The 22,651-nt window shown below is 40.7% G+C and overlaps 1 protein-coding gene across 1 annotated transcript; it reads left to right on the top strand.

The window, feature by feature from the left end:
• The first annotated feature begins 212 nt into the window (after positions 1-212).
• On the top strand, positions 213-16,824 carry LOC136648556 (bile acid receptor-like). Its single transcript, XM_066624672.1, has 10 exons — positions 213-303; positions 3,072-3,434; positions 5,586-5,726; positions 7,263-7,390; positions 7,476-7,580; positions 7,682-7,781; positions 9,862-9,990; positions 11,339-11,443; positions 15,774-15,887; positions 16,574-16,824. The coding sequence occupies exons 1-10, from the start codon at positions 213-215 to the stop codon at positions 16,822-16,824; spliced, it is 1,527 nt and encodes a 508-aa protein (XP_066480769.1).
• Positions 16,825-22,651: the final 5,827 nt, after the last annotated feature.

The following is a 22,651-nucleotide window of genomic DNA, read 5'->3' on the forward strand; positions in this document are numbered from 1 at the left end:
TCTGGCCCCTGGGCCGGGGTTTGGAGACCTCTGTCCTAAAAGCCAGCCCTAATCTGTATACAATTCTTACTTTTTTCTATCCTTTCATAAATCACATCTGGAAATCCTCTTGTTTTGGTAGGAGAGTCTTGGCTCTTGATGTTTAAGAGTAACCAGCAATGTTCTCTTTCCTCAGGTTTGCTTTTGGAAAACAACAGAACATCTCAAACTGAATGAAGCAGTGGGAGTTAGAGCAGAGCATGGCAAATACCTTTGTGACAGTACCTGATGCATACTGTCTCAGTGAGCCAATTCAGTATTATGGTGAGTCATATGGAAGTCATTTAGAAATACTGGCGAGACACAGGGCAATGATACTCCACTTCCCTCTCTCATGTTTGATGCATCGGGTACTGGTTTAAAGTAAAACCATTCTGCTTTAAAAACAATGTGTGGCATTTTAAAAAAGGAATATTTATATATCACTTTTCTCATGTCTCTGTCTCAATTGTCTTGTATAGAAGAGAGATTACAAAAGATTCCATATAACTCTCATCAGTGTTACTGTGGGACTAGATAAGTCAAGAATTTACAGCCCAGTCGTAACTAATGTTTATGACAGCAAAACAGAGGCTGCGCTGTCTCAAATGGCCATACAGCAGCATGCACAGTGTGCTGATCGTGGTGACCATATTGGAACTGCCATCACAGATGGCAGCAGTGTTGGTGGCTTGCTGCCATAGCTGGCTACCTGCAGGAACACAGGTAAGCCAAGGCAGGAGATGGGCAGTGAGAAGAACAGGAAGAGGAGGAGGAAGAGTGGAGGGATGTCTGGGCAGAGAAAGGGAATGGTGGACGGTGGATTAGGGAGGGATGGGGTGAATCCTGGCAGTAGTGACTTGTGCTGGGATCCTATCCTTGTCCCTTCTCCCCTTCCCTTCCCTTCCCTTTACTCTCCTTTACTTATGCCAGCAAAATAGCTGATATAGATCTGAGGAGACCCATAAGCAGAGGCTTACCCAAAGATAAGGGAGCAAAATTAAGCTCCTCCTTACTTTGAGGAGGCCTCCATGACTGCCCCCCCCCCAAAGCATGATATAGCACAAGCCCTGCTGGCATGCCTGCCTGAGCACTAGAGGAGTTAGGATTGGGCTCTTACTCAACTATTTGATTTCCCATTGATACAAGGTGCAAGAGAGAAAAATCTTTCTGATTTAAAAAAAAAAATACATGCTAACTGGTCTGTTCTCTAAAGGATAGTTTACCTACATTATAACCATGGCTTGGATCCTAAGGAGTGCATGTGGAATCCCAGGCACCTTATCAACATCTCAGCCACCTTATCAACATCTGTGCCCAATGGAAATGCATTCTGTGGGGTTGGGAGACCCACTGATACACAACCACATGGAGTACAGAGGGCTGCAGAATGAAGGGGAGACTGGCAAAAATAATCCTCTCTTTTGTAAACAGAAGCTTCTATTCACAAGAGAAACTTAAAATACAAATTGATGATTCTAAAACACTGAAAAGAATAGCTATTTTTATGTTGGCATTAATCAAGACACACACAGAATTTAAGTTAAATTAACTGTGGGCGCAATCCTAACCCCTTATGTCACTGCTTTCCAGCACTGACATAAGGGCAATGCAGCTCTGAGGTAAGGGAACAAACATTCCCTTACTTTGAGGAGGCCTCCGTGAGTGACACCCAACTGCAGAATGCAGCACATGTCCCATTGGCACCGCTATGCCACTGCTGGAAAGCAATGACATAAGGGGTTAGGATTGTGCCCTGTGTCACATGTGTGTTTTAGGACCCAATCCTTTTCAACTTTCCAGTACTGATGCAGCTGCAGTGCAGCCCCAAGGTGAAGCAACAAACACTCCCTTACCTTTAGGAGGCCTCCATGACTGTTCCCACCACCCCAGGATGCAGTCCATCCCTCATTGGCACAGCAGCATCAGTGCAGGGAAGTTGGATAGGACTGGACCCTTAAAGTAATTAGAATTTTGTTGAATTCACAGTGCAATCCTAATCCTGCGCTGGTACAGGCTGCATGGCCTGCACTATATCATATGCAGGGTAGAAGGCAGATGGAGATCACCTTGGGGTAAGGGGATATTTTTACCCTTACCTTTACCCTTAGCCTCCAGCAATCCCTATAGGGCTTCTCAGATTTGCACCAGCTATTTAGCTAGCACAAATCTGAGAAGCCCAGTGTAATGCTGGACCAGGAGGGGGGATATGATATGGTGTGTGCTGCCACGGCCAATTCCGCCACTTCCTGGGCCTGATCCTCCTCCCCCTCCCAAAAATACCCCTCCCTGCCTCCTATCCACCTTCCTCTCCCACCACCTGCACCACCTAGTGCAATCACACCTGCTCCAGCTGGTACAGGCACAGGTCTCCATGCCAGTCCAGTTGGCTCTCATCATTGCACTCAGAGCTGTTGCAGGGAAGCCTGAGCTGGCTCAGGTTACAGTCTGGATTGGGCTGTAAGGTTTTCTTCTTGGTTATGAAATGGCTACGGCTAAAATAATAAAATGGAATTTGTCAGTTGTCTTGTATCTAAAATGGTATTTCATAAGATTCATGGTTTACTCAAGTACCACATAGTTTCAAAGCAGCGTGTGGTCACAGTGCCTTGTAGATATTTTTGAAAATCAGCAGACAACTTGCTTTAATGCTGCCAGACATTCTATTAATGGCGCAGTCTCTCCATCAAACATACAATTCCTAGCAACAGCTTCTGCAGGCATTTGCAGGTTGCACTTCCAAAAACAGTTCTCTGGATATTTTGCAAATAATTAAACTAATTTAGGGCGCAATCCTAACCTCTTATGTCAGTGCTTTCCAGCACTGGTATAACTGTGCCAATGGGACATGTGCTGCATCCTGCAGTGGAGTGTCACTCATGGAGGCCTCCTCAAAGTAAGACAATGTTTGTTCCCTTACCTCAGAGCTGCATTGCCCTTATGTCAGTGCTGGAAAGCACTGACATAGGGAGTTAGGATTGCGCCCTTTGTCTTTAAAGATGTGAAATCCTAAATTAACCTACTATTTTATGTGCTTTTTCAAAATAATCTAGACGTCCTGCCAGAACATATCAGTTATCCACTGCAAGACCTTGACTTCCAGGCTGCTCCTTATTGTCAGTATTCAACAGTTCAGTTTCCTCCAGTGTTACAGACCCCACCTCCCCAGTCACAGTACAGTGCGTACAACTTGGACTCTCCGTACAGTGATGGACAATACATAATCAGCAACTGTGAACTCAGCAAACCCCCCTGCATGGGTGCCCATAATGATGGAGGAGGATATCTTGGACAGAAAAGACCCAGGCTTAGCCATTCTGCCTTGCGAATAAAGGGACAGGAAGAGCTCTGTGTGGTTTGTGGGGACAAGGCTTCAGGATATCATTACAATGCACTCACCTGTGAAGGCTGCAAAGGTAATGAGACAAGAAGATTGTTACTGGGAAGCAGGTACTCAGTGTTTCAAATGGAGGAGAATACTCATTGTCTAAGCATTGGTTAACAAAAGCCAGTTAAATCTTATGCACAGATAATAGGACTTACTTTTGGGTCAATTTTGAGTAGACAAGCAGAAGATGATGTATTGGTTTGGCAGTTGGACTTAGATCTGGAAGATCCAGGTTCAAATCCCCACTCAGTCATGAAGCTTCCTGGGTGACATGGGGCCAGTCACTATCTCTCAGCCTCACCCATCTCACAGGGTTGTTGTGAAGACAAAAGGAGGGAAGGAATCATGTACATCATTCTGAGCTCCTTGGAGGAAGGGTGATATAAAAATGTGAAAAATAAATAATAAGGTTGTGCTCTTAAATTATTTGATCCACATTATTTAATTAGTATTATGTTACATATACAGATTTCTTTGTACTCTATGTTCCCAGTAATTAACAACTGTGTAGTAGATCTGGAAGCATAGCACAACTAATATCAATTTTTTGAAAACTTATTTTGAAAACTTGTTTTCTAAAAACTTATTTTACTAGATATAAAGGGTTGTATTCTAAGTAAGTGGCAGCTTAATCCCATGCATCTCTACTAAGAAGTAACAGTGCAAGCTACGCATGTCTACTCAGATGTAAGTCCCACTTAGTTGGATGAGACTTACTCCTAGGTAAGTATGTATAGGATTGCAACCTGAGTTATACTGAGTTTAATTCATTTTTGTCTGGCCCACAGGTGTACACATTTGGTCCTTGTTGCATATATGCAACATTGGGCAGAAATGGCTTAATGGAATTTATTCCCAGATAAGTGTGTATAAGATGGTAACCTTACAGTCCAATCCCAACCATTCCCTCCTCCATGGCTGCACCACTGCAGCATGCACTGCATTCTAGGGGGGGGGGGTCCTGTAGATTTCCTCTGGGTAAAGGAACATTTATTCCCTTATCTGGGGTTAAGCCTCCAGTGCTAGAACTAGTATACTTGGATCTGCATCAGTGATTAGCTGGTACAAGTCCTAGTGGACCCAGAAAGACAGATCAAGGCCTGGAAGAGAGATAGGGTATTGGTGGTGCCACTGCCACCAGTACCTCCCCCTTCTAGGCCTCATTCTGCCCACTGTTCCTTCTCAGTTTCCTCTCCTTTCCTCCCCCTCCCCATCCAGTTCTGCCCACCCCTGCCACTGTCAGACTCATTTTCCTCAGTCCTTCCATGGTGCTGCCAATTGCAGCAGTTTTCTTAAAATGGCTGCTGACAGCATACTGTGTGCACCACTGAACACTATTTTAAGACAGTGGAACTGTGTTCCACTGTCATAAACCCCTCTGCTTGCTGGCCCATTAGGGCACACAGGCTGGGCCATTAGTCATGCCTAAGAACCGTATAAATCAATGAGACAGGATACAATCCAATGGATTGAACTTTCAAAATAATTTTTCTTGGCTCTACTAAACACATCCTAAACTATCAATCCAGTGCATTTAATTTGATCAATATAGCAAGCTGCACACATGCAGATTTGGAAAAGCAAAAACTTTTGCATTTGTCAGAAATTCAGCAGCCCAAATGATCATATGTGCATGAGAATATCATAATGGAATGTGCTGTTTGAACTGATGACGACCAGGTGAAATGCATAACCAGAGACATTAGTAGATCCTCCTGTGTGCAGAAGAGAATGGAGGTGGAAGTTCCTGAAAGGTGAAAAGTTCTCTAAATATTTTGCCATCAGTTGCCACTACATTTTGCTACTTTGAACATGCAAACATCTACATTTTTGAAAGATCCTCAACTTCAAAGCAAGCCCTGAATGACTGTTGTAAGTAGACTCCATCCCATTGTATGGCAAAAAAAAAATTAGCACACAATTTATAAGAAAAGAGACATGGAATGAATTTTTGGAGGTGTGTAGCCCTGCCCCCTAGTGAGAGAAAAAATATATAGGTGCTGTAGATATATTTCCATGTTATTATCTGCAAAATTGCAACAGTATCTGTGACAGTGATGCACACCTTGCTTGTTGATTTGGAATGGTATGTACCATCTGCATAAATTCTCATTGTCTGCAAATATGTGGTTTCTCTTTGTTCTCATCCTCACTCTTTCACATTCTGGACTACTTCTAGGATTTTTTCGACGAAGCATCACCAAAAATGCAATCTACAGGTGCAAGAACGGTGGTCATTGTGAAATGGATATGTATATGAGAAGGAAATGTCAAGAGTGCCGCTTGAAGAAATGTAAAGCTGTGGGGATGCTGGCTGAATGTGAGTGTCCCAACATTGTAACAGTCTGGTTTCTAACCAGTTGTTCAGCTAACACATTGTCCTTTCTAACTACATTTAAAGGCAGCTAAATTGTATTACTAAGTAAGGAAATTTTTTAATTTAGAGAATGGCACCTAAAATTGGAATTCAGAATATAGGTGGTGTTTTTTTCTGCATCTATGAGCAGAAATATTGCCTGAAATGAGTTTGTTTGTTGACCAAAACTTGGCCCTGCAACATGGCCTAAAGACACATGCTATGATGGCTTTGCTAAAGCTAAGCAGATCTGGGTCTGGTCAGTGTTGGGATGGGGTGGAAGCCGGCCCTTGAGTTCTGTGATTAAAAAAAAAAGGCAGACTCTAAACGAAACGAACTATTACAGTATGGAAAAAGTTATACATATCTGGATCCTATTCAGAAGTCCCAAATGGGACATTGCTGTACTACTTTTTTCAGTTACAGTTAAGTATGCTGCAGTCTTATTCTTCCCACTCTCAGGGCACCAAGGTTTATCCCACTCAAGAGCAGGGGCAGAACACTTTGGAAACTTCTGAGGTTGGCTTTGTGCTGCACAGAACTCTATTGTATGTGACCGCACAGAAACCACAAAGGAGAAGCAGAAAAACTGTAGGTAGCTATGTTGATCCATCAGAAACAAACCCAAAATCCAAAGTTGGTCCATCAGAAACGAACCCAAATCCGAAGTAGGGTAATACCTTTAATAGAACCAGCTAAAAAAAAAAAATCACAAAGTACAGTAGAAAGAAAGCTTTCAAGGTTCTAAAACTTTTTTCAGACTGGATATTAAGCCAAATAAGGGAGATGCTTTCATTATTCTACATCCAATGTTGGCTATAATGTCAGCACTTATGGAACACTGGGGACTGGCAGTAATTTCTTCTTTAAACAGGAAGAAAATGTTGTGAAATAACTTGTCCCATGAAAGCATCAGAACAAAAGCAGATGTAAATATAGCACAGTACAGCAATCCCAATCTCCCAATCCTTGGTAGTAATTTCAAGTAAACATGAATAAGATGAAGCGGCATATTACGGAACCATTACTGTTGTGCATTTAGACAGTTGATAAAAATATTGGCAAAATATATGATGTTTATACAGTGTTAGAAGGTGAAATTACTTGTCACCCAAGGAGGGAAAGGGCGCAATCCTAACCCCTTATGTCAGTGCTTTCCAGCACTGACATAAGGGCAATGCAGCTCTGAGGTAAGGGAACAAACATTGTCTTACTTTGAGGAGGCCTCCATGAGTGACACCCAACTGCAGAATGCAGCACATGTCCCATTGGCACCGCTTTGCCAGTGCTGAAAAGCACTGACATAAGGGGTTAGGATTGCGCTCAAAGTTGATTAGATTTATGTAGTGTTAGACTTACATGGTCCGCACAAAGGCTGCTTAAACAATGACAACTTTCTGAAGTTTTTCCATTATTTGAGCAGGCCTCTGTGCAGACCATGTAAAGTTCTAGAATCTAGAACTTGCCTACATATTTTACATTGGTATATATTTCTAACAGGTTTGTTAACAGAAGTCCAGTGCAAATCAAAGCGGCTCAGAAAGAAGAGCAGCTTCCTTTGTAACATCAAAATGGAAGATGAGGGCGTAGATAACAAGCATGTATCCTCAACAACCAAACCTTTAAAAGTAGGATTATATTTCAACCTTTCAATTAATTGTTGCATTTAATTTTTGATTTTGCCTCAAAGTCATGTATGCCTTTCTATTAAAGGTCCAGGAAAGAATGGAATTTACTCCTGGGGAACATCAGCTCATTGATCATATTGTGGCTGCCCATCAAAAATGCACAATTCCCCTGGAGAAAGCAAAGAAGTTTGTATGTTTTCAGACAATACATGCCATGTCATTGTTACATTTAGTATCTTAACTTTGTAATGGTATACAGCTTGTTAATCCTACCTATTTTTTTAAATTTAGTTGCAGGAAACTGTCAATCCTGAAGAAAACTTTCTGCGACTCTCAGAAACAGCAATGCTCCACGTTCAGGTACTAGTGGATTTTACAAAAAGACTTCCAGGTAACTTTTTCCATAGAGTATTCTGTAAAATAATTTATCACACTTTGTCATCTATTGCATTACTATACTATATTGCAGGACTTTTCAATCTTTTTTTTTTTTTTTTTTTTTTTTGCAAGTACCACTTTTCCAAGAACCTTTTTTTGCAGGTACTGTTTCTGCAAGTACTATCACTGCCACCAGAACCAACAGCTGCACAGGAATAAGTGGCCTCACAGTTGGGACTGCTCTCCCCTTCCTTTTTACACACTGTGCCACATTACAAGGACCAAGTAGCTGCACAGTCACATCTTACCCACTAGTGCACCACCATCTCAGCCATCTCCCCTTGCAACACAAGCAGGACAGTGGGCCAAGCAGGACAGTGCCATGTGGTTACCATGGCAGTGTGACCAAGTATCACCTGTCATACCGTGAAGTACCACTAGTGTAACAGCACTGATATAATTTGTCTAAATGGGTAGTATGTTTATTTGATATATATCCACTCTATACACTTACATTAACCTGTAGCATTTTAACATTACAACGTCCCTAGCGAATCCTGGAAATTGTAACCTGAAAATACTGGTAATTCTGGACTTGTCCCCTCACAAAACCACAGTTCCCAGGATTCCCTGGGACGATGAAAGACAGTTAAACCATTTATGGTCAAACAAAATGACTTTGATTGACTAACCCAGGGGTGTCAAACATAAGCCCCAGGGGGCCAGATGCAGCCCGCGGAAACTTTTTATCTGGCCCTCAGAGACTCATCAGTGCTTAGATGTTACTGCTGTAAATTGGCTCTCCAATTGGATATCACCCCCTTCCTGGCCCTGATCCACTATCCCCACCCTATCACTGCCCCATTCTTCCCCCTTTCTGTCCCATTCTACCACCTCCCCACCTCCCTTCAACCCCCTGTGTCAATGTACCAACATCAGGGAACTTCCTGGCAGGCTGGCACACAGAGCTAGCCACTTGCTCCTTGCAGCAGTAGCCAGGCCACATCAAACAGCTTGTCATCATTTTGACAGTGATAGGTCACTTGAATGAGTGTTCCAGTAGTTCAAGGCCTAATTAGGATTGGTCCATAGGTAAGGAATAGGGGGGTGGGCTGCTCAACCCTTCTTGTGCCATTGTTGTGCTTAACTTCCTGCTCTCACTTGCTTCTCTCACTTCAGGGGAAAAATGTATGAGTCTTTTCCTCCACGGAGGGAAAACAGCTGAAGGGAGGATTCTGGTGAAAAAATGGCCCTAAGGGTAGTTAAGTAGCTCTTCCCCCATTCTTCTATTACATGCCTTCTTCCCCCACCCCTCTTCCTCTGTTCACATTCACAGAGTCCAGACATTATTTTCTTAACCCAAAGAGTTGTGAAAGATACAGCTGTGCTAATTTGGACCATGTTATCTATATTGTGATTCTACATTTGCAATATAAAATGAATAAATCTGCATAGGCAACTTATATTACCACTCAATGCACAATTATTAAAAGATATCATTAGGATTGTCTACACCAGGAGTGTCCAAACGTTTGGCAGGAGGGCCACTTCATCTCACACTGTGTCAAGGGCTAGGGAAAAAAATTAATTTACATTTAAAATTTGAATAAATTTACATAAATGAATATATTAGAGATGGAACTTATAGGAGTGAATGAAGGTCTTTCGATAGCTCAAGGCCTATAAAAGGCTTTGTGCAAAGCAAGGCTGGCCTTTCCTTCACTGCCGCTGCAGCTTCACAGATGTGAAACAGCAAGCAGCAGAGATAAAACTTGGCTTGCAGCTTGCTTGAGAAATCGAACAGTTGGCCCTTGCGCTGAGAACAGTTGCGTTGGGCCAATGTGGGCTTCAGCAAGTGTCTGGAGGGCCAAAGGCTCATTGGAGACTGGGTGCTCTTGTGGGCCAGTTTGAGGGTCCCCGAGGGCTGGGGTTTGGACACCCCTGGTCTGCACTTATAAGATTTTTCAGACTTATGCTCTGATTACCAAAGGAAGATGTTCTTGAAGATGCTTGAATACAAGCTCAATTCACTAAAGAGCTAAGCCAAGCTTAAGGTATATGTCACCCTATATTTCCTACTTGTTTTTCTGTAGGATTTGAAAGCTTAGCCAATGATGATCAGATTGCATTGCTGAAAGGCTCCACCATTGAAGCAATGTTTTTACGTTCAGCCCAGATTTACAATGAACAAGGTATAGAATGCCAGTCATCATTCAGTGAAAGTAAGTTCTAAAGTTAATAGCTTTGTAAAATTTCATTAATTACTGTGTATGCATACTTGCCAACTTCTCAGTTCACTTTATGCGTTGTGAAAGTTGTGCTTTCCCAACTGGTCCTTTTCCTTTGGTAGTAAGGCTTTATCCCATTTTCAGGGGTAGGCACCTTATGTGTAGAGGTGAGAGAAAACAGTTTTATTTTTTTCATGGATTTTGGCGTTTTCCAAAAGTTAGAAGTGTATAAAGTTGTGTTATGTGTTTTTATTCAAAATTAACATTGTAATTAAAAATTATAATTGCTTAAAAATGTACTGGGTAGATGATATTGGTGATATAATTTCAGCAGACACAGCCACAGTCATTACCCATGCACACCCCATTCAATAATAATTAAAAAACCAAATAAAACAGGTGTTTTTTTTTTGCATATTTCAGTTTTTTAAAAACCCATTTTTGCCTAGCCAACAGGTGTACACATTTGGTCCCTGTTGTGTATATGCAGCGTTGGACAGAAATGGCTTAACACAAAAATGAGAAGTGCAGAAAGCAGTGTTTTGTGTTTTTATTTTGTTATATATATATATATATTGTATTGGCAACCTTCAGTCTCGAAAGACTATGGTATTGCGCTCTGAAAGGTGGTTATGGCACAGCGTCCAGTGTGGCTGAAAAGGCCAATCCGGGAGTGACAATCCCTTCCACACCGGGAGCAAGTGCAGTCTGTCCCTGGTCTGTCTCCCTGGCTATGGGCCTTCCTTCTTTGCCTCTTTGCCTCAGTCTGTTGGCCAAGTGTCTCTTCAAACTGGGGAAGGCCATGCTGCACAGCCTGCCTCCAAGCGGACCGCTCAGAGGCCAGGGTTTCCCACTTGTTGAGGTCCATCCCTAAGGCCTTCAGATCCCTCTTGCAGATGTCCTTGTATCGCAGCTGTGGTCTACCTGTAGGGCGCTTTCCTTGCACGAGTTCTCCATAGAGGAGATCCTTTGGGATCCGGCCATCATCCATTCTCACAACATGACCAAGCCAACGCAGGCGTCTCTGTTTCAGCAGTGAATACATGCTAGGGATTCCAGCATGTTCCAGGACTGTGTTGTTTGGAACTTTGTCCTGCCAGGTGATGCCGAGGATGCGTCGGAGGCAGCGCATGTGGAAAGCGCTCCGTTTCCTCAGTTTATATATACTCCCTCAGTATATATATATATACTCAGTTTATATATACTTCCTCAGTTTATATATACTCAGTATGTATATATATATACAGTTTATATATATATATATATATATAGGAGTTTCCTCAGTTTATATATATATAAAAGAATGTTGTGTTGTTATTGAATTTCATTTCCCTTACTATAGATCATATGAAATTTTCTGACCAGGCTGTGTGTAGTCAAGATAAAAGTACATACTCCATAGAAATTTCTCATACAGAAGATGGTCCAGCATCTACTACTACAACAGGTAATTATACAATCCACAGTGTATTAGTAAAATATTAAAGCATTTCAACAGTTGGGAAAGTTTCAGAATCTATTACGAGTCCTTGGGTTGCTGGATTTTGAATGAGTGTCAGGGGAGGTGTGAGGAGAAGCCAGACTGACCAAGGGGAGTAGTGCCTAGTGGTTTCAGTGTTTCTGTGACAGTAGCTGAATGGGAGAGGATGGCATCTGGTAGTTTCTATCCACTGCCACCATCCCAGGCTAAAGAGCTCAGGTGGGACAGGACATCTGGGAACCCCCCCCCCTCCTTCCAGAAGAGCACAAAACCTCAGGGATTTTTATTTAAAATCAAGGCTACAGTAGCATCTGAGAATGATCAGGCATGACAGCCCATTTCATTACCCTGAACATGGACTAATCAGGCAAGAGTCAAAAGATATCTAGCTTATTAAAAATCCAGAAGGAATTAAACCAAGTGGGAATAAAGGGAGGGGATATTATTATTATTATTATTATTATTATTATTATTATTATTATTATTATTATACTTTATTTTTTACCCGCCTTTCTCCCTGAAGGGACTCAAGGCGGCTTACAAAACAAGGTTAAAACACATTAAAAACATAGTTTAAAACCGATAAAAAATAACATATTGTAACATATTGTAAAAACAGTAGTCAGATAAAAACTAATCAGATAAGAGCATAGCGCAGCAAATTAAAAAAGGATCATTATCTTCCAAGGACTTCCAAACAGAAGGGTCTTCAGGCCTCGCCGAAAAGTTTCAAGAGAGGGAGCAGTTCTTAAGTCAAGGGGAAGGGAATTCCATGGTGCCACTACTGAGAAGGCCCTATTTATTGCCGCTGGCCCACGTACCTCCCTAGGCTGTGGCACTTGTAAAAAGGGCTTTTCTGATGACCTAAGAGGACAGCCGGATTGTACGGGAGTAGGCGGTCTCTGAGATACCCTGGCCCAGAGCAGGAAATATACAGGCTGAAAATATTCAAGCTGATACAAGCTGATACATTATCTGAAAATATAATTACAACTTTATAATTTTGAATTTTGTTGGATTATAAATTAACTGTCCTTGGATAAAGTTTGTGCATTGAAGTGTTTATTGCCTTGGTTTGCTACTATTGTTTGGGAGTGTGGCTGGATGTTTTGACATTCTTGCGGATTGAGGAATGCGGTTGCCAAGGCTACAAGTATAAACACAGTAGATAAGAAACAAAAATAAAACAAGAACAGTGTACCAGTGACATTTAGTGGATTTAAAAAGACATTGCAAGAACTGGATTTGTGTCTATAAGTGGAGCAAGGAAGATAATACACTGAAGACATCTAGTGGTCTTAAAGAACATTAACCAAGGTGGCAGCTAAAACAGTGAAAGTCTGAAGCTTGCCAGCCTTGGAGATGGGACTTGGAAAATTAATACAAAGGGAATCAAAAGGGAAAGACTGGAAACAGACTATGCAAGATAATATGGAAAAACTGTTGGCAATGGTACAGCAACAAATCAACCAATCTGTACAGACCCAAGCCAGCATGGATGCTTTAACTAAACAATTAGATGCTTATAAGAAAAGATCAAGATAAAATATCGAAGACAGAAGAAAATCAGCATAATGCAGAGACAACGTTAATAGAAATTCAAATGGATAGTGCAACTCGAGTGGTGAGGATACAAAATATACCAGAAGAGAAAGGAGAAGATATGTCACGATGGATTGCCAGATTAATATTAGAAGGGATTGATACATTGATGGAGGAGATATTTAAATAACTGGATCCAGTGAGAAGAGTGAGGACTTTTTATCAGAGAAAACACAAATTACCAAGATAAACTTATGTGAAATTCATCAGAACCTTTTACAGAGATAAATTACTGAAGGCCTCACAGGAAAAGGAATGGATAGCGGATGACAATAAAGTTAAAATTTTGAGATATGTTCCATGGAGTGTGAGGAAGAAGAGAAAGAGAAAATGAATGAGGTGGAAATAGACAGACTTTCAGAAATTTTGGATCACCAACAAAAACCTACACAAATTGAGCAATGGAAACCTTTTTATGCTTGGTTGAAAATGAAGTTTTAGAAATATATGATAGGGCATTTAGATGATTGTATTATATATATAATTTGATATGATATGATAGATGAATGATGAATGAAAAATATCAAGAGGTAAATTTAGAAGACGAAATTGATTAAGATATGGAATGATTTATTAGTTTTAGCAATATATGATGATATATGATTTCCTGTACCCTCTTTTGTGTGTTATGTTTTTTGTGTTTTTTTGTGTTGTGTGTTTGTTTATATTAGTTTTTGAAAAATATTTAAAAAAATTTTAAAAAAAGAAAATATACAAGCTGTCTGATAGAAAATGCTTGTACTTGGCTGGATAGATATAAAGAAAAGATTGACAAACAGTCAAATCATTACTAATTTTCCAGTGGTAATGTAGCACAGACAACAGGGCTCGTGCTGTATCCTGTGGTGATGGGGCAGTCATGGAGGTGTCCTCAAGGTAACATTTCTTCCCTTACCTCAGGGCTGCATTGTGGCTGCATAGGTGCTGGAACATTGGTTAGAACTGGACTGTAAATTAGGTACAATAACTATGAGGTGTCATCTCTATGATGTCTGCATTTCATCATTGTGACATTGGCATGTCATTGGTGTGATATCTGTGTGTCATCACTGTTTCCCTTGATGTATTTAAATACATTATTATTATTAACAGTATTTATATAACGCTTTTCAACAAAAGGTTCACAAAGCGGTTTACAGAGAACAAATCAGTGAACCATTGTAGTTTAGTGGTTAGTACTGAATTAGAACCAGAAAAATGTGAGTTGAAATCTTTGCTCAGCCATGAAGTTTACTGGGCAACCTTGGGATCAGCTGCTATTTCTCAGCCTAATTTACAGAGATATACTCAAGTCCCTAACCCCAAGTCTTGAGCCAAGTCTCAAGTTCCTGTACAAATTCTCGAATTAATTCTCAGTTGGGTCTCTGACCCAAATTCTTTGATCACTGCCAAGCAGCTGGGGAGTAGAAGGCACTTCTGACTGCTGGCTCCTTGCTGCCCAGCAGATTGGCAACAGTTAATCAAAGCCTGCAGGTATCCTGGAGCTCCAGGATGCCCAGAGGCTTTGATCAATCACCACTGATCAGCTGGGTGGCAGGAGTAGGCACTTCTGTGTGCCGAAAATAGCTTCAAGTCACAAGTCCCCAGCTTTGAGTCCTAAGTTGAGTCTAAGACTTGATGGATGCAACTTAAGTCAGACTTAAAACCTAGTTGCGAGACTCAAGTGCCCATCCCAGCTAACTTACCTCACAGAATTGTTGTGAGTATAAAAGGAGGAGCCATGTTCACTGTCTTGAGATGCTTGAAAAAAGGACAGTATGTAAATGTGAATTTTTTTACCAGTTATTTAAGCTATTTAGGGCACAATCCTAACCCCTTATGTCAGTGCTTTCCAGCACTGACATAAGGGCAATGCAGCTCTGAGGAAAGGAACAAACATTCTCTTACTTTGAGGAGGCCTCTGTGAATGCCACCCAACTGCAGGATGCAGCACACATCCCATTGGCACCACTATGCCAGTGCTGGAAAGCACTGACATAAGGGATTAGGATTGCGCTCTTAAGTAATTTCCAGCTATTTACCAGCTAAGGTAATTACCATCTATTTAAGTATTAAGAAATACTTTAATAGCTAGTAAACACTTGCATATGCTAATTCAGTGGTTCCCAAACTGGTGGATTGACAGCAATGTGATTGCCAAGATCATGTTGCTGCAGGTGTTTTCAATTTACCTGGGAGTCGCTATGGCTCTCTGGAGGGTCTGAAAAGCCTGTGACCCCCTCTGCAGCTCTTCCTGAAGCTTCAAAATTTTGTTTAAAAAAAACAAAAATAAACCCAATTCTGGTTTTTGTCCCAAAACAGGAAGAATTTTTTTTCCTTTTTACAACATCTCCAACCCTCAAGGAGGGCTGGGGGGCGGGGAGTTTGCAGGCTCCCCAGGCCATCTGGAGAGTCATAGAAACTCCCAGGTAAGTTATAAAATCCCTTCCCTGCTCGGCAGCAGTGCAATTCTGGTGATCATGTTGCTGCCCCCACCCATGCAGACTTACAGGGTTCCCAAAGTCCCAAGGACTTTGGGAACTACTGTGCTAATTCACTATACATACCTACATTTTATTTTAACTCATCGTTCAGTGAATGTCTTGTCTTGCTTAGATTGTAGACCTGGCAACAGGACCTGTATCTTGCTTTTTCTTTATATAAAACATCTGATCTGTAGAAGAAAAAAAATCTTTTGATATCTTCTGTTTTTTAGGTATCACTGAGGAGTTTATCACTGCATTATTTTACTTCTATAGAAGCATGGGAGAACTTAATGTGACTGAGACCGAGTATGCTCTGCTTGTTGCAACTACTGTATTTTTTTCAGGTATATTATTTAGAAAGTAATTGAATACAGAATTAATACAAGAACTAAAGACTTTCAAATAAAATTTTATGTCACAAAGTATGTGAGAAGTTATGATAATTATAGATATTTATTTATACATTTATTCTCATATTTGATATTTTATTTGCTAAGAAAAGTGCACTTCTGTTTTAACATCTTATCCTGAATTATCATTTGGGATTCTCCTTCAACTGCTGAAGTTAATATTTACAACAAATAAAACAAGTATATTCACACATAAACATAATTATTCTTGGCTTATGAAAGACTTCTGCAAAGCCCGTAGTCAATGACACAGGAATATTTTCTCATATTAAAATTGTTTGTACTTAAATTTAAACTGTTGGTTCATAAAAGCTATTTTACTTATACTTCTAAGTAATGTTACTAACATCCAGAGCTGCTAGAAACATCTTTGACTTTGTTCAACAGTATGTGATACAATATGTAAAGATGTTACTGAGAAATAAGAATGTCCTGCTATGCAACAAACTTTCAGCAACAAACTTTCACCCAAATATTTTATAAAGGTTGAAGTTCATGGGAAGATAGATCTTAGATTGGATAGATGCCTTGGCATCATGATTCTGAATTTTTTTAAAATAGAATTTTAGAAAATGGGGTTCAGCAGAATATAATGCCATTTTACTTTTCTTGAATTTCAGATCGGCCACTCCTTAAAAACAAACAACATGTGGAGAAACTCCAGGAACCCTTTTTAGGAATTCTATACAAGTATTCAAAAATTTATCACCCTGAAGAACCACAACATTTTGCACGTCTCATAGGACGGCTCACTGAACTTAGAACCCTCAATCACAACCACTCAGAAGTGCTAATAACTTGGAGAACAAGGGATCCTAAACTGACCTCCTTGTTTTGTGAAATCTGGGACTTGCATTCAGCAATTTACTAATTACTGAAATTGTTACACAAGCCTGTTTTCTAAAACACGCTGTTTCCAAAGTGTTGTACGTACTCTTATTAAAACATCTTTTACATTAAATGCCTACAGATTTATTAAACAAAAAATACTGTGATGTGATGATTATTAAAAATATACATTTGTTAAAAAAAATTATATAGTATAAAATCATGTTTTTGCAGGTGAAAAATATGAAATGAGTACAATAGGGATCTCTCAGAATAATTTAATCAGGGAGCATGACAAAGCATTCGTTTGGGCCCCTTTTGGGGATACAAAGTTTTCTTTAGGGGCCCTTTCATTTGATCATAATTTCATATGTTCATTGGATTATAATTTCTACAAATTACAGTATGTAAAACTATGTATGTTTACACAAAATGTGAATGCTAGTCTTCACACAAACATCCCAGGAAATTTCCGTTTCCCCTGCTTTGGCTCCCAGGCCCCCCCCTTTTTTTTTTGACACCAGGCCCAGGTATAATGTACCCCCTGCAACCCTCTCTCATGAGGCCCTCATGAGACAGAAAATGTGAGATCCCAGGAAACTTTTGGGCCCCTCCTTTGGCTCATGGGCCCCCTATTTGAACCTGGGCTTAGGTACCATTTACCCCCTCTCATGGACCCTGTAAACGATCTATGAAACTTTTTGCTACAACCTGGAACACAGATGTAAAAATGTTAAGGATCTGCACCCAGTCAGTTATACATGCCATTAAGCATACTGAACCCACTAGCAAACAGAGCAATCTATTCTGAGGGGGGCAATTGGGGGCTAGAATCTCTTGCCTGTTGACTAGTGGACACAGCAGAAGGTGGAGAGGTTGTGACAGGATGGGAGAAAGAATTGGTCACCTATTCTCTATGTTATGTATTATTTTTCAAAATAATGAGAGAATCCAAGCCTATATGCAAAGTTATATGTTCATATATAGATGGGCATTGCACACAGAGTGTTCTTCAAACTCTTCCCCCCAATAATGTTTTATACATTATGGGCGCAATCCAAACCTGCGCTAGAGCAGGCAAGCCAGGAAGATTGCGCTGCATCCAACACAATTTCGTTGGCTGCAGCGGCTCAGCCACGGGCAAGGGGAAGCTCTTCCCCTTACCCATGGGTAAGGGCTGCATGCCCCTATGGGTCTCCTTGGACCTGCGCCACCTCAAGAGGTGGTGCAAGTCCAAGGAGAGCAAAGTGGCATGAAGCCACTCAGCTCTCCCCGGGGACGGGGGCTGGGATCTGGTATAACTGCCAGCCCAGCCCCGCCCCTGGCTCCCCGCACACCCACCCCCGGGCCCGCCCTCCCCCTGCCCAGATATGCCCCCGCCCCTCCTCACGCCCCCCACACCTACCTTTGCCACTTGTGTCGACACAAGAGCACCAACAGAAGCAGTGGCGTGGGAGCCGTGGCGGAGGCTTCTGCCTGCCTCTGTGTGTTGGCGCATGTAAATGCGCTGACATGGCCCCCAGCAGCGGAGGAACAAACGTGCTTTACAGCATGTTTGCGACCCTCCTATGCCGGCCCAAGGGACTTGGGCCGGCATAAGGGGCACTTTGGACTGTGCCCTATCTCAGTTTCTTGAAGTGAATCTTGGTTGATTATAGTGCTTCTGTTTTTACACAAATGCTTCGTTGGTGCGTGGTTGATTATAGTGCTTCTGTTTTTACACAAATGCACTTCTGAATAATAGTGCTTCTGTTTTTACACAAATGCTTGGTTAGTGCTTGGTTGTAGTGCTTCTGTTTTTACACAAATGCTTCTATTAAATTAATTAATGCTTCTATTAATTAAATTAATTAAATTAATTAATGCTTCTATTAAATGCTTCTATTTAAATAGTGCTTCTGTTTTTACACAAATGCTTGGTTAGTGCTTGGTTGATTATAGTGCTTCTGTTTTTACACAAATGCACTTCTAAAATAATTTCTTCAATCCATGTCATCCTCACGATAGCATACCCCTCTTGTCTGCCAAAGCCAAATACAGGCAAATTTTTTTTACCAAGTATTTATTAATATCATTTCTAAATCATAATGAAAAACAAAATAATGAAATCATTATGTGTATAATTAATTTCCATACAACACAAAAAGAAGTAGCAAATTAACAAATTATCAAACAAATTATTCTAATTTCCTCTGAAATTTATTTTTGATGTCTTTTAATCAATGATGTATTCTGCAGTGATGACCAGTTGTCTGAGCAAAAAGATAAATAATAAATAAATAAATATAAGACATCTCAGAGATGTAATCCATATAAGCCTTCTGCTTAACCTTATAACAGCTGCCTTCTGAGTTCTGGGGCATCTCCAGCTCTTTGTAAACAAAACAAAATCCTGCCAACTCCAAATCATGTTTTGCTCTTTTCAGATCTCTGGCATGCCAATTCCTGTCCTGTCACCCCATTCCTGGTACCAATTTGTCTTTGCACCCCACTTCTGGTACCACTCCTATCCTGCCAACTATGCCAATTTGTCCTCTCCAAAACATTCCCTCTCCCTTCCAATGTTCACTTTTTGGCTAATTAACATCTCCCCTTCTCCAGAAACAGCAACTGTGGTGTGCAGAGGAATAGCTGGACACCCTTACCAATTTGAGAGCAATTAACAAAATTTATTGCCACACAAACACTCACTGCAATTCCTCTTGTCCAGAGGCTTTCCCTTCCCAAAAACTTGCTTAGTACATGTCCAAAGCAGCTTCAAAGCACAGTCCAATTTTCCCAGTCCAATCCAACAGAATCCCCACATCCTTTTCCTCTGTTTTCTTCCTTCATGTTCCTTTCCAGCAGAGTCCCGGCATTCTCTTCCTCTGTGTGTCTCCAGCAGAGTTCTGGCAGTCCCCTTCTCTATGTGTCCTCCAGCAGAAGTCCTCCTGGCAGTCCCTTTTTCTGTGTCCCTTTCCCTCTTCTGCTTTTTATTCTTGCAGGTTCTTATTGTCCAAAACTAGGCTCATGGTGTGAGTCATCTCTTTAGACCAGGGGTGTCCAAAGTTTTTGGCAGGAGGGCCACATCAGCTCTCTGACACTGTGTTGGGGGCTGGGGGAAAAAAGAATTAATTTACATTTAAAATTTGATTAAATTTACATAAGTTTACATAAATGAATATATTAAAGATGAACTTATATGAATGAATGAATGAATGAAGGTCTTGCAATAGCTCAAGGCCTATAAAAGGCCTTGCACAAAGCAAGGCTGGCCATTCCTTTGCTGCCGCTAGTGCATCACAGACGTGAAACAACAAGCAGTGGAGGGAGCCCTCATCCCATAGCTCACACGAGAGGTCAAACAGTCGCCCTCAAGCTGAGAGCAGTTGCGTCGGGCCAGTGTGGGCTCCAACAAATCTCTGGAGGGCCAGAGGCTCATTGGAGACTGAGGGCTCCCTAAGGGCCGCATTGAGAGACCTCAAGGGCCACAAGTGGCCCCAGGGCCGGGGTTTGAGCACCCCTGCTTTAGACCATGCAAAGTCCCATCAACCCAAATGAAGCTCAGGTCCATCAAAGTCTCTCTTGGCCTTAAGTGATTACAGCAGTGGACACTAGCCCTTCCCTTCCCAGAACCGTCAACCAGCTGTCAAAACATGGAAATCGCTGTCAACACCACATCATCTACCCAGTGATCTCCTGATCTTCCATTACAATTATCAACTGGCAAAATGTAAAATGTTTCTGATAAATTTAGGTTTAGCATAAACAGATGTTTACTGTAGTGTAAATAGTTTATCAGAATATATAGCTAATACTTTAATACATAAGACATGCATTTTGTAGATTACTAAATTTTTCAGATATATATTTGTCTAATAAATGCACTATTAATTTGATCTTCTGTAGCAAGAGAAATGATTTTGTATCCATACAGCTGGACCAAAGATCTGTACTTGTAAACTACTGTATCCAGTACGACAGTCCTGTGCTTTAAAGTTTTGTGGTGCTGGGATGAAAATGTGGAGAAAAAGAGATGAAAGGATTTTAGAAATTAAATTGAAGAGACAGTTAAGGGTGACTGGATCTTGTTATTTCAGGAATCCTGTGTAAAGTTAATTTCAATAAAGGAAAAGGGGGACAGTATCATCTTTCAATAACCCTTATATTCTGGATTGCCTGCACTATTTTAGAAATACATTGAATCTAAAATGTTTCCCAGCTCAGCCAGTCTCTTTGAAATCTGCACTGTCTCTGAATTCTCACAGTCAAATTACACTTGATCAGACTGCTAAACCCCTTTGTGCTTTTTTGACTTTAAAACTGGTGCAGAGGGATCTGAAAAGTATTAAATATTCCCCTCCCGTCCCCTAGCCTGTGGCTGCTCCAATGAGACAGATGTTTTTAATAAAATAGATAGATATATCATATCTTCCACCTCACATGCGATTTTCAGCTCCAATATTTGGGAATGGTGCTGCAAGCTGTACAGTTTTTAGAACAAAAAAACGTAACTGTTCTTCTTGAGCCCGGGGACTTTCTGAAGCCACCTGGATAACAAAGGGTGTGTGATATTCACAAGTTGATCCCACAAGCGGTTTGAAGGAAAAGAAAAAAAGACTCATTAGAATGAGGCATTACTCAGATATTAGCCTCCTGACCATGTTTGCTGTGTAACCTGCTTTGTGAACCTTTTTGCTTGAAAATTATTATTATTATATTTTTGCACAGTCATGTTGTTTTTGACTGGATTTTGTTTGTATCCACCTATCGAGTCCTTCCCAAGGACCTAGGATAGGTAGCTATTTTTTGTCTTCATGATATTGCGTTACAAATATCGCCATAGTATATGCGCTGTTTCTAGTAAGGCAGCCTTTTGTAATTGACTGATGGTGCATGTACTCATCCTGATGGTGTCCAACTGCTTTTCCAGATGTTTCAGGATAGCACCCAAGGCCCCAATGACTATTGGGATTACTCTTGCTTTCCTGTGCCACAGTCTTTCAATTTCTATTTGTAGGTCTTTATACTTGGTGATTTTCTCCAGTTCTTATTTTCAGGTACTGCAATGGTTACTATTCAAACTTTTTTTATCCTTCTTATCAATGATGGTTATGTCTGGTGTGTTGTGTGGCAGATGTTTGTCGGTTTTTATTCTAAAATCCTAGAGAAATTTGACTTCTTTGTTCTCTAAGCGATGATGATGATGATGATTATACGCCGGTTATACGCTATTATTAATTAATTATAATAACAACTAAATCAAAGATTTTCAAATAGAAATTGAAAGGCTGTGGTAGAAGACCAAAGTGATTCCAGTGGCGATTGGCTCTGTCAGTGCTATTCCAAAACACCTTGAAGAGCACCTGAACAGCATCGAGGCAAGAGAAATTACCATCAATCAACTGCAAATAGCAGATTTACTGGGAACAGCTTACGTTTTGCAACAAGGTTTATAATATCAAAACAGGATAAAAGCCAGGCATCCCAGGTCCTGGAAAGGAGTTGATGTCTAGATAAAACAAACCAGTCAACAACACCTACTTGACTGTGCAGAAATCTCATAATAATAATAAATCAGTAAATATCAGAATCTAAAAATTGAAATCCAAATGTTATGGTGCAGACCAGTAGTGGTCATCCCAGTGGTGAATGGCACATTAGGCGCAGTCCCAAAAATGCTTGAATTACATATAAAACATCTGAATATTGACAAAATTACTATTGGTCAAATTCAAAAAACCACCCTGCTTGGTTCGGCGCACGTTATTCGCAAATATATTATGATGTCCTGGATCTGGACTAATAATTAACATCAAGTCCAGCTAAAGAACTGGCAGCTGTGATATGAGAAATAATAATCATGCAACAACATGAAAACGAAAAATGGC

Source organism: Tiliqua scincoides, chromosome 4, assembly GCF_035046505.1.
Source record: "Tiliqua scincoides isolate rTilSci1 chromosome 4, rTilSci1.hap2, whole genome shotgun sequence".
NCBI lineage: Eukaryota > Metazoa > Chordata > Lepidosauria > Squamata > Scincidae > Tiliqua > Tiliqua scincoides.

Coding starts and splice junctions, on each gene's coding strand:
- LOC136648556 (XM_066624672.1), top strand. CDS start 213: ATGAAGCAGTGGGAGTTAGAGCAGAGCATGGCAAATACCTTTGTGACA. Junction 304..3,071: donor TGAGCCAATTCAGTATTATG/GTGAGTCATATG, acceptor AAAATAATCTAG/ACGTCCTGCCAGAACATATC. Junction 11,444..15,773: donor AGCATCTACTACTACAACAG/GTAATTATACAA, acceptor TCTGTTTTTTAG/GTATCACTGAGGAGTTTATC.